This window comes from Papilio polytes, unplaced genomic scaffold (genome assembly GCF_000836215.1).
Source record: "Papilio polytes unplaced genomic scaffold, Ppol_1.0 DF821511.1, whole genome shotgun sequence".
In the NCBI taxonomy this organism is placed as follows: domain Eukaryota; kingdom Metazoa; phylum Arthropoda; class Insecta; order Lepidoptera; family Papilionidae; genus Papilio; species Papilio polytes.
In genome coordinates this window covers 433,920-446,795 of record NW_013527693.1, presented here as the reverse complement: position 1 = coordinate 446,795, position 12,876 = coordinate 433,920, and the positions used below count along the sequence as shown (strand labels likewise).

The 12,876-nt window shown below is 32.6% G+C and overlaps 1 protein-coding gene across 1 annotated transcript; it reads left to right on the top strand.

Annotated features, from left to right (window-relative positions):
* Nucleotides 1-225: 225 nt before the first annotated feature.
* LOC106108417 (rho GTPase-activating protein 19-like) lies at nt 226-2,077 on the top strand. Its single transcript, XM_013289581.1, has 3 exons — nt 226-524; nt 782-969; nt 1,845-2,077. The coding sequence occupies exons 1-3, from the start codon at nt 412-414 to the stop codon at nt 2,075-2,077; spliced, it is 534 nt and encodes a 177-aa protein (XP_013145035.1). The 5' UTR covers nt 226-411.
* The last annotated feature ends 10,799 nt before the right edge of the window (nt 2,078-12,876 follow it).

The following is a 12,876-nucleotide window of genomic DNA, read 5'->3' as shown; positions in this document are numbered from 1 at the left end:
AAAGCCTTGCTACTTTTTCGTGAAAAAAGCCTAATGTGAGTTTTTATGTAGGAAGACATTATTTATCGGATGAAATTTGATGAGTACCTAGTAGAAAAAAATAAGCAATTATTAAACAAAAAGATAATAACTAATCTTTTCTAAAAAAAAATAATAAGAATAAACAATAAGATTTTTTTTACACTTGCAACACCTGTTTGGCCGTTGTGTCAATTGACATTTGAAAACAATGCAGTGGGATCTATTTTTTTGAAAAACAAAGTTTAGTTATTTCTTGTATAATTGTCATAATATGTAATATATTGAGAGTAATTTAGTTAAAATTGATACCTAAAGTTTAATTACAATGTGTTCTTCGTACTATTTATTGTAGTAATACCTTTATTCTTAGTGTGTATAACCGATCTCAAGATGACCACTCAAGACGTTAAATGGATAGAAAAACTTCGAATAGAAAATTTGGATCAATACTTTACTTTAGTGCGGATGCATCTATCGTTCGTTGTTGATATAAATACTGACGAGTGAGTTGAAATAAATATTTCACTGCAACGATCGGCCATTACTGCTTAAAACAATTTCTTTCCATTAAACTACTATAAATATGTTTTTATAAAAAGCAACTACAAGATTTTTTATAAACATAATTTATTACCTATTTAAAATGACCTTGTCTTAACATAAGTCAAACAAAGCAATATACTGGCCATTTAACTCTTAAGTAACAAAAAAAAAGAAAAGATAAATTAGTCAATCTTAAAGGTATGTTTTTAAATTTCAGTGTTGATTGTTCAACTGATAAACCAAAGCAATTCCGATGGAATTTCCACAAGAAGACTAAAAATAGCACATCAAATTCTAGTCAAAGCATCTCAAATACTACAAAGAATAATTTAGAAGCTAATTCTATTACTGAAGAAGGTATCTTAAGATTAAACGAGTTGATAGACTTTCTAGCAAAATCTGAAAGTAAGTTGGTCATTTTTTTTTAAATGATTCTTAACACATTTTCATAGTGCAATCCATTTATAGATAGCATAGAGCATCGGTGTTTCAGTGGTTTAAGCACTTGACTTGTAATCTACAGGTCTTGGGTTCGAATCCCGCCATGTACCAATGTGATTTTCGATTTTTCGAATTTTCATATGTACATAATTTACCCAATGTTCTTACGGTGAAGGAAAACATTGTGATGCAACCTGCACATATCGGCGAAGAAATTCAAAGATATGTGTGAAGTCAACCAACCCGCACTTGGCCAGCGTGGTTGACTATGGCCTAGTCACCCCGTATAGGGTAGGCTCCGAGCCCCTTGGTGGGGACATATAGTGAGCTGGTGATGATGATCCATTTCTATGTGTAACAGTTGTTTCACTAGTTCAGCAAATCAGACTGCTCATTTGCTACCATATGTTCAAAAAAATAGTAACAAAAATATTATATTCTTAAACTGTGGTGTATGACATAAAAAGACATACATAAGCCTAAGATGTATAAAACTCATTGATATTCCACAAATAAATATGGTACTACTATAAACTCTTAATTTCATGTGTTTCAATTCTTAATACCTTTATTTTATATTATCATTCTCATACTGTAAGAATTGACATTATACTAATGTTTATGTTGAAAGTTTAGATGGATGGATGGATGTTTATTAGAGTTTGTAGCCTAAACAGCTAAACAGATTGCAATGAAATTTGGCATACATGTAAAGTATAGTCTGGAAGAACAGATAGGCTAGTTAGTTTTTTTTCTAAATTTCACATGGAAGGAGTTGTGGGCGAAAGCTAGTCGTTTCATCTTTGTCATTACTTAAATTATCTTTTATGTGTTTTCAGATGTAACACAAGAAGGTATTTTCCGGAGAACAGGATCATTAAGTCGACAACAAGAGTTGCGTCAGCTTTTAGTAACAGGGTCCAATTTAGGGCTTGAAGATGGCAAGTTCTCAGTTCATGATTGTGCTTCAGTTCTTAAGGGGTTCTTAGCGGAATTACCACAGCCTTTACTAATGGATCAGTATTACCAAACTTATTGTACTTTAGCAGGTGAGAAATTCTTTATCAACTAAAGTTCAGAAGCGAAAATTAATTAAAAACGGCTCAACTCACGCTTTTATCTTCTGGTGACGGCACCGACTAGTTTCGGACCCTTCGGGGATCCTTCTTCAGGGCGAGTATTGTTTAACTTTTGTTCGCGGTCACGTCGCGCCTCGCACTCAGTGCCAGTTAAAACTCGCCCTGAAGAAGGATCCCCGCCAACATTCTTATTGCTGTGATAATAATTGTTAGAAAAAATTTAAAAAAAAAACAGAAAGGACGCATCTCTTTATTTCCATCGTATTTTAGACATCTAATTTGTTAAACTGCGTATAGTCGAATTTAACACAAATAATATTTAAATTGAATAATACTCGCCCTGAAGAAGGATCCCCGAAGGGTCCGAAACTAGTCGGTGCCGTCACTATTACATTGTTTACACAACACTACTATTATACTATTATTGCTTCTACCATTGTTAAAATTGATTCGATTATTACAATTTCTTATTTGTGTTAAATTCGACTATACGCAGTTTAACAAATTAAATGTCTAAAATACGATGGAAATAAAGAGATGCTTCTTTTTTTTTTTTAATTTTTTCTGACAATTATTATCACAGCTAAAATAACATTGGTGAAATTGCTCCATCCGTTCCCCTTAAATCAAGGGAAAAAGATATTTTTATATAGCGAGAACAAAATAAGGCTTTTAAGGTGCGTCTGCTAGACACATAGAAATGGCAGACGCAACCTGAGACTGGTATTGTTAGTATCAGAGATATTGATATGGATAATAATGGCCTGTCGTTCGACATGGCCGGCCCTTTGTGCTGCCCGTCAGTCGGGGTGGCTGCAACTCCAATTACAACAATATTCAATTACATTACATTCGGCTCTGAGCTTTGTTGATACCAATTTGTAATAGGGATTAATAGCTATTCATTAACAGTAATGTTACAAAGAGAAAATTACGTTTAATTACAACCTTTAAGTACGAAGCAATTTTATCCTATTAAATTTTTGTTACTAATATTATAAATGCGAAAGTTTACATGAGTGGATGGAAAATTTGTTAGAGTTTGTAGCCCAAACGGCTGATCGGATCTGGATGAATTTTGGCATAGATGTAAATGATAGTCTGGAAAACACATAGGTTACTCAAGTTTGTTGGTTTTTTAATTCCACGGACGGAGTCACGGGCGAAAGCTAGTACACTAATGTTTCTTGTACCAATACAACTAAGCTCTAGGCTTGTGTTAAGATATGGTTTACGACAAGAAATAGTTATTGATATTTTACACCATTATCTTGTTATTGTAATTGTCCTAAACAACACTAGAACTTTACAGAGTTAAATTAAAAATAAATTGCATTTTTGATAATGTTTTTAAACTTTACACTTTTATTTAAAAAAAATATTTATCTGGTCTAATAATCTAGTTTTACATTTAAAGCGGGCGCACATCTTTGATTAACTATCGCACATCTGTTGCGCGATTGTCGACTGTTTCGCAGCCATTCTTCCTTTCGACCTTCATATCTAACTAATATTATAAATGCGAAAGTTTAGATGGATGGATGGATGTTTGTTAGAGTTTGTAGCCTAATCGGCTGAACGGATCTGGATGAAATTTGGCATAGTTGTAGAGGATAGTCTGGAAGAACACATAGGCTACTTTCTTTTGTTTTTTTTAATATCACGCGAACGGAGTCGCGACAGCTAGTAATTTCATAAAAATCAAAGCGCGACTAAACAGTTGTGCGAGTGTTTAGTCGAAGGTGTGCGCGCGTTCTTACTGTTACAACATTTAGGTTTTAACAAAGGTCATAATCTACCTAAACCATCTACACCGTATCAATGTTTTTAAACGTTGCAAACTATGCGAGATTTAATATTCTGCGGAAGTCAACCGTGACTGGAGCGATACCAATATTTAAATCAACCTGTCACTCGTGGTTCCGAACCATTTAGCAATTAGGCCTACACGAAAAAATAAACGTGGAACAAACACTGCGGTTAATTTTCGCTTCATTTTAATATTTCCATACATTTTAATTCAGTTTAGGTTTTGCGAGTATGCTACAGGCTAAAACAAGCCGTTCACTGGCAACTTCGTCTAACTTGTAGGTTTTACGGACAGGTTTATTAAAACGTCGCCTAAAGGCTTGCAGCGTGAGTTGGCCGGTGTAATTACACGTGACTTTTTGCAACTGACAGGATGTCGGTAACTACATTATCTGGGAGGGTTGCGAGCTAACGTGGTTATGCAAATTAATGATCCCAGAGCGTTGCATTTTGGACTAGAAAGTTTTACTGAGATTTTTGCTTGTCGTCAACATTTACTTAACCAAAGTTTAATTTAAGTTCTAACTACTTTGCGATTTTCAACAATAAAGAATTAACCATAATCTTACTAATATTATAAATGCGAAAGTTTAGATGGATGGATGGATGGATGCATGGATGTTTGTTAACATTTGTAACCTAAACGGCTGAACGGATATCCATGAAATTTGGCACAGGTGTAGAGCATAGTCTGAAAGAACACATAGGCTACTTTTTATCCCGTGAATAGTAACGGTTCCCATGGGATTCATTAATTTAGTTTTTTAATGTTTACTCGATCATACTGCGACGGTTCAACATATCTTATTGAAATTTGGCACAGATATAAAACAAAGTCTGGAGTACACATGGGATAAAGTTCATCCCCGAGAAACGACCGGTTCCTGAGGGATACGTAGATATTTGTTATTTACATAGTTCGTATGTTTTCTAATACCACGAGGACGAAGTCGTGGGCAACAGCTCGTTTACAATAAAAATAAATCTATCTGTACTAACCTTATTGTCTTAATCTTTTATTTTGTTATTACTTTATTTACTCAACGGCTTTTTTTTTAGTAATTACATGTTATATTTTCTCCCAATATACCCATGGTATTGTCATTAACATGTATAACATATAAACGTTAATTCTCTTTATATTACTTAATTTATTTAGTTTATAAACTTAAAAGCACCGAGTGAAACTTTTATAACCTTGAATCTAAGTTTTAGATGTCAAATCTAACCTATCTCAAAGGGCCCGACTACGGCAGTAGGTCAGCACGGCGGCTATCGATTTACGACCCTTATACCTTTCTATTTGTACATCGGAAATCACCCTTGCGTCTGTCAGCCCCTCTTTATGCACGATGAATGCGTTTTAAATCACGTTTCGGGACATCCGTTTGATGTTTGTAATATAACGCATGGTAATAGTTTAGTTTAATAACAATGATTATTAACATTTTCAAATACAAAGTAGTTAAATGTAATCTACCTTTTAAAACGCCTTATAATACTGTATAGTGTAAAGTTCTACCATTAAAAAGCTTTGTGTTACAAATATATTTTTAGGTTATATACCAACCCTTTTATATTGATTGTATTTGACAAATCGAGGCTATTAAACATTATTAATCATACTACAAAAGCTCACTTTTAACTAAAGAGTAAAACAGTTGTGTTTTAATTGATTGTAAAGTTATTTTGCGCAATAAATAATACAATAGTTACACTGAAAGTAGTAATGAGAAACTTATAACCACTTTGATGTTAATAATATCAAATAGTGAGTTAAAACACTTGTTTAACTAATCAGTGTTTAATTGTATTTTTGTAATAGGTGCAAAAAGTCTTTGCAGTGTTTCCGAATTTTAACAATGACTTAACTCTTAATTTAATAATGTCCAGTGTAACAAACAACTTAAAAAAAATCTATTTCATTCGTATCATCACATTTATATTTGATATCCAAGAATATGACTATAAAAAGTATATACATTTTCACTACAAATACTCCCTTGAATTAGAGGTTTGTAAAAAGTTGTAATTAGAATAAATAACGAGCTTTCCTTTATTTTACTCTACAAATGATTACACCATCAAAATAAAAACTCTTCCATCTATTCGTTTTTCATTTACAGTTAGATTGCGAAAGGGCAAAAAAAGAAACAAAAACTATTTCATCAATTACGTCACGGCAATCATCTTTGGGATAATAAGCTTTTTGAAGTTATAATCAGGGCTGGGGATGAATCGCGCCCTATCGTAGCGATCGTAGCAGTGTCGTAGCAGCAGGCGGGCGGCCGTCCAGATTAAAGTTCTCATTAACTGACCCTCGCACTTCATTCCCGCTAAAACGTGCAAAGCGAAATTGAAAGTTTCTAGTGTAAAAAACTTTAGGGAGAATATTTACGAGCATGTTGTTTGGGATTTAGGATAAACAAAATTGTGGCGTAGAATTAATAAAAAAAATAATTTGATTCTTATAATTACTAAATAACATAATATTAAGCATCCCCAACAATGGCATAGTAAAATAAAGCAGCTAATTACCAGCTCATTAGGGGCTATTGAGTCTTGAAGCCTACTTGCCTAAGTTAGGGATTACTAGGCCTAGATTGTTATCATATACGGGATGTTAAACACATCATTTTACGAACAGTAATCAAATACAATTATTAACTTACATACCAAAACATCCTGTATTACACCAAAAAAAAATTTAGACAGTGTTAAGTTGAACACGTTCAATAATTCTGACCGCCGGCGTCGTTGATTGTCACTTTGTTTATCAACGTGGTTACAAGTTTCAAAATAAATATATATTCACTGCTTCATTTTTAACTACTTTATTGTTTTTGGTCAGCCATGGAATAATAATATTCCAATAATCAAAATTTGTAAAAAATCCGCGCCAAAAGCTATCCACGGTATAAAAGTGTTGACGTATGTTTAGGATAAAATATCTTTTAAACGATAAGATTTCATGGTCTTTAAGTTTTTATGTAAAATGTATTCTACCACTTTAAAAAGTTAGCGGCAATAGCCACTTGAATACAGCACTTGTTACTGTCGAAAGATTTTTTTTATATAGAATGAGGTGGTAAACGAGCAAGCGGCCAAAAAGGCGAAGACACTTCATGCCTGTCTTCTGTGTGGTCGTGGTATTGCACCGGGAGACCCGACGCATTCGTGCGAAGTTGTTAAAGCGGGCTCTACCACTGTCAAAATAATAGTTAGTTGCAAAAAACAAAGGAGAACCTCGCAGGATACAAACAAAACCTTAAATACATGAAAAATAAAACACATTTATTAGTAACGAAGTAGTATTGTGAAAATAACATATAAATAGTTTTATCCTTAAATAAATATAATTTTTGGGAGCCGAGTTGTTTGAATGTTATCCAGTTTTTGTAATTGCAAAAAATTCGTTGAATGGGTTTTGGGCAATAGAGTGGTCGTAGTTATTAAACACTTCACTGGACCGGAACGAATTCTACACGACCAGGTCTGATTGCCACCGTGTAACATTTTTTTTATTTCATATATGTATGTTTTTATTCCGAAGTTCTTAAATGATGCATCCTCCACATATCGGGCATGTTCAAAATAAGGACACGCGCAGGAGAAATATGGTGGACTATAGCCTAGTCATCCTTGCGTTGCCTAAAGAAAGTAATTTGATCTTTGTATTATTACGTAAGCCTTACGAAAGTAAGCTGGATGGATGTAGAGCGCGTAGTAGGACGAAACTTAGATGTCTGAATGAGGTCAAACTCGATCTTAAAAATATCGGTATAAAGGGCTAGAAGCGAAAGATCTAAAATAGACAAACATGTAGAAGTTTACTGGAGTAGGCACACCAGCGGCTGTAGTGCCTCAGTTGATGATGATTATTACGTAATAGCATGATTCATAGTCGTATATTCCTTTTACGACTTAAGATCCTTCAAGAAGCCAGCGTATGTCTTTCTCGAAGGCCGGTAACGCATCTGCAGTTCCTCTGGTATCGCCGGTCCATGGCCGTTGGTGAGTACCTCGGTGTGCCCGTTTGCTTGCTATTATGAAAAAAAAATTGGAAAATATCAGTATAACGTGAAAACCAATGGCCAACTATATTTTTCTATTTAATTAAGCTAAAGTTAACAAGCAAAACAAAAATCCTTACAGAGAAAAGCTAACAAAGGAAAATTGAGTATTTTATAAATCATTATATACTTTGATATTTGTATGTGTGAGCACACAACGATATTGTTTTTAATGCTGTTGCTTGTAACGGTAGGAGGTTCTCGAAGCTTCGAGGTAAGCACTGCCCTCGAGATGGGCGGGCGTCCGTTGCATCCGCCCAATCCTCAGTCGCCCAGTAACAGTTGAAGGCGACGGATGTGTCGAATGTTGCCGAGCCGGAGCACAAACGCTTCGGCTCTGCAACATTCGAACTGATAATGTAGAGGAAGATTTAAAAAAAGATTTTTTCTTAATTTTTACTTTGCAAATTGATTAAAAAGTTTTTTTGTAATCAAAAGTATGTTTATGGAATAATACAAATGCAAACATTCTAATTATTTAAAGTGACGAATCTGCAACACTCAAAAATTTACTCCTGGAAAAAACGTAAGTACGCATTTTCTTATTTTACATGTAGCAATATTTTTTTTTACTGTTTCTCTAACTGCTGGCTGAAAAAATGCGTAAAAAGTAAGAAAGAAAAATAATTCAGTTAAATACAATATAAAATTGTTAGCTCATAAATATAACAGATATAAAACATTCCAAGAAAAATATTAATTGACGTCTAATTGATATAAAAAAATAAAATTATCACTTTATTTGCAGGGAAGAAGATTGCAGACGTCAGAGACGCAAGAATAATAACAATATTCTCGGAATGTAATTATCATAATATACCAGAATCACCTGAATATACAAAGAAATAAAATTCTTGGACGCAGTAACACGGAACGTACGTATACATTTTTCAGCAAAATTTCACCGAAATATAGAATAAAGAAAAATATTTTAGACGACAACACTGAAAGAAATTCGTTTATCTTAAATTGTTCGCTTATTGAAGACATTCTTTTGTTAATAGTCTTTAATAATTAAAAGTAACTAGATAACAGTCTTAGATGTAATCAATATGTTACTCAATATCTTATAAGTAGTAATGAAAAGTCCCTTGCTGTTTAATAGATTTATCCATACACGAAACTTCTAAAATAATAGACAAAAAAAACAACAACGAGACAAACGAAACATCTGATCAAAAAATTTACTATACTTACCGGAAAACCCTCATCCTTAATAATAAAAAATTATTTAACTACGCCGTAGTCTTTGACTCCAAAAAATTAAAAAAGAGGGCCAACTGCAAGTACTGCCTTTCGGAAAAAAAATACTAAAATTGGTTCACTAGGGGCGGAGTTATGCTGTAACACATAAAAAATATACAGACGAATCGAGTACCTCCTGCTTTTGGGAAGTCGGTCAAAAAATCAACATTGCCACAAGGAAAAAAGTGTCTAAACTTTTGAACTTACATTTTTTATCGCGCGGAAATTATTTCGTTCTAAACTTTTTCTATTTCGTTTTCATTTCCTTCGATTGGAGAGGGTTTATATTATTTTTCTCACAAATATTCTTTTTTTTTTACTTATTTCCATCTGACATTTAAAAAGTAAAGTCACAATAAAGGTTTGAGCTTTAAATTGAGTAGTTTTTAATCACTAGATTATAATTCATAGATCATTGATGCTTCGGTAAGCATAATCTAAATCCACTTTTAGTTCTGTATTTTCTATTTCAATCTATAGTTTCCTTCAACAATGTCTCTTCTTTACTTACTGCGCTGCCGAGCCACAGCTGATTTCAGCCTCCGATACTTTTATCAATTGATCAATTATTTCATCCAAATATGATTATATATTTGGATGAAATAATGAAATATTTCATAATCATTAAAAATCAGTTAATAATGTCAACCAAAATTGTAAAAAATTTGAATATTTTTTTTTTTGTAAAATCACGATTTATGAAAAATCCTAAGATTTAACAACTACACCTAAACATTGGGATTTACGGGTAAAACCTAAATCTCAAGATTTACCGGCAAAATCTTATGATTTATTATTCGGACTTTAACAATATTTGAATAGCTGGGCTCCTCCCAAATGAATGAAAAAATTGTAAATAATGTATATACGTAAATTTAATAAATAAGTCACTAAAAGTGAAATAATAGTAAGTTATTCGAAGAGTTAATAGTGTTCAAAACAGTAGATGATGTAAATAATTTCTGTAATTCGTTTTAAGGACACTCTCTCGCAGTTAGTATTAAAATAGATAAGATATATTTTCAGTCTTATGCAAATTTACTTCCGTTTTTAAACAAGGTAAGGCTAAGCGCTCTCTGCGATTGGCCACCTCAAGTCCGGTACAATAGTTTTTACATCAAATTCCAATTGAAAGACTTTTTACGCTAAGAATGCATATTTCCCGTTGGAACAACCCACCAATCGATGGATATTGGGGATTTTTTCCCATTAGTTCAATTGATCGTATGGATTCTATCGGTCAAATAGGAAAAAATAGGGGAATATTTAACAACTCAATATTATAAACTAATTACCCAACGGCTAACAATGACGCATTACCCGATGTCAGCACTGACTTGTTTCGAGTCCATCCAGGGCTCTTCGGGGTGAATGGGACTATACATATAGGGGAAATAATACCAGTCCCACTTACCCTGAAGAAGGGCCACCAATAGGTTTGTAACTAATCAGTACCGGCATTGGATTGCGTGTTATCGTTTAATATGTAGTTTGTAAAATGTGTAACGAAATTTCAAATATTTAGTTTAATGTAATTCGAAGTGCCAATAGCCTTATGTTTTGGAGTACGGACTACCGATCTTACGGTCGAGGGTTCGAATCCCGACATTCGACTATTGTCGTGAACCATATCCTAGCACAAGCCTAGAGCATAGTTGGAATGGTTAAAGGGAATATTAGTAAATTAACAAAAATCTACTGTTATTTATAAAAAAGTATTGTAATATATTGAGGATTGTATACAGTTTTGATATTACTTATTTTTATTTATAGGTCGATTTTTAACTGTAAATATACAAAATAGAATCCAAATGTTCTTCATTAGTTGTAATTTGATCAAATGAAATCCAAACATTTAAGTTTTTCAATATTTCGGAACAGTTTTTAAATAATAACGATAATTATGCATCGATGTTTTAAAAATGTGAATTATTTTGACTTATTTCTTCATTTTTGACCGGTTTTCTTTAAATAATTGCATAATTAAAGAATAATTAAAATTTAAAATTACTGTAAGAGCTCCGCAAACGGTAGGCTTTTATCGGCCGATAGTATGATCGGGTCAGACTCACACGACAAAAATAAGACCAAATCAGTGTTCATACTGATAAAGCGCCCGACTAAATTATAGACCGGTTAAGTCTGCAGTATGCGGAGGCATTAGGAATAAAAGAATCGAGAAATATGCCAAAGAAAGAGTTTATTAGAATATAATGAAAACATTTCCGAGGTTTGTATATATTTCAATATCCCTCGGATATAGGATAATGTAGTTTTAAAATTGTTACTTGTTCCAATAGACCAAATTATTTTATTTTTATTTTGTTTTTTTGTCTCATTTTATTACCTAATTAAACTTATTCTTTGCCATTTTGTTTTTTTAAAAACTACTTGTACATAGATTGTAGATACATAAATCCCTTTTAAATAATAATTTATTCTTGTATCTATAAAATGTAGACAGATTCAAAGAATCTCAGTAAGATATAGTGTAATTATGGTACAAAATAAGGTAGTTAGATTTTAATGTTTGCGGTTTAATTTTTTTTTTGTATTCAACGCTTTGTTTTACATACTGATAACATAAGGCTTTCATAGCTTTTTCGGATAATTTCAGTCATTTAATCAGTAGCTTTTGGTTTAATATTTTTTTTTAGTTTTAAACTTTATTAACATTAATAATTTAGTTAAATTTAACTAGTTGATTTAATTACTTTTATTTATTTTAAGTGCTTTGTTAAAATTATTTGTTAATATTAGTTCTCATATTATTTATCCTCTGATACCTACATGTAGCCTAGTCATGTACTAATCACGTACCAGCCGTGCCGTATTTCAACAGTACTTAAGGCCGTTCAATACAAGGCTATACTTATCAGCGATTTTAGAATCAATTACACGACGCGATTATTACGAAAATATTGCGTTAGTCTCTTAAAGACTTAAGTCACTGATTAGCGTAGCCTTGTTGTGTATAAAGAAGTGTGTATTCCAACCCTTCAAAGCAATTATAATTATAATTTATTTTTATGCAAAATTCAAAGCCAACACAAACTGCTATGGTTGACAGTGAGGGATCAGCGGAGTTTTAAATTGATTTTATGTGAGTTATTTTTAAAAAAAAAATAAAAAAGTAAAAAAAAAATTTTTTAATTTTTTCGGATTTCAATATTAGTAAGGTTTTATTTAACTTAAGGAATAGACTATACAAAGAAAGGAAAAAAAAAGAAGTGCTGTGATTAATTTTAGTATATATAACCTGTATAGTTTGTACGTGCATGTGAGTTTCTACTGTCGAAATAGTTGTAATTTTTGTATCTATTATTTTCTTTAAAACTACAAAATATAATGTTATGATTTTTAACTTTCGTATCTTCATAGTCAATGATGAATTCTATAGAAATAAGAAATTATAACACGTCTGAACTTTTAACTTATATAAGGCTGTAATCACAAAGTTATTAAAAACTTTAACCATCTATTAAAACAACAAAAAATGTAAATATATAAGTGGCAGAGCCAGCTTTAACATCTTCGCACGAATGGGCCGGCTCATCCGGTGTAATACCACGACCACACAGAAAACAGGCGTGAAGTGGAAGCAATTCCGCGTTTTGTCTGATGAGTGTGGTGCCGGAGGCATAATTTTAGTCCCTTTCCCTTTC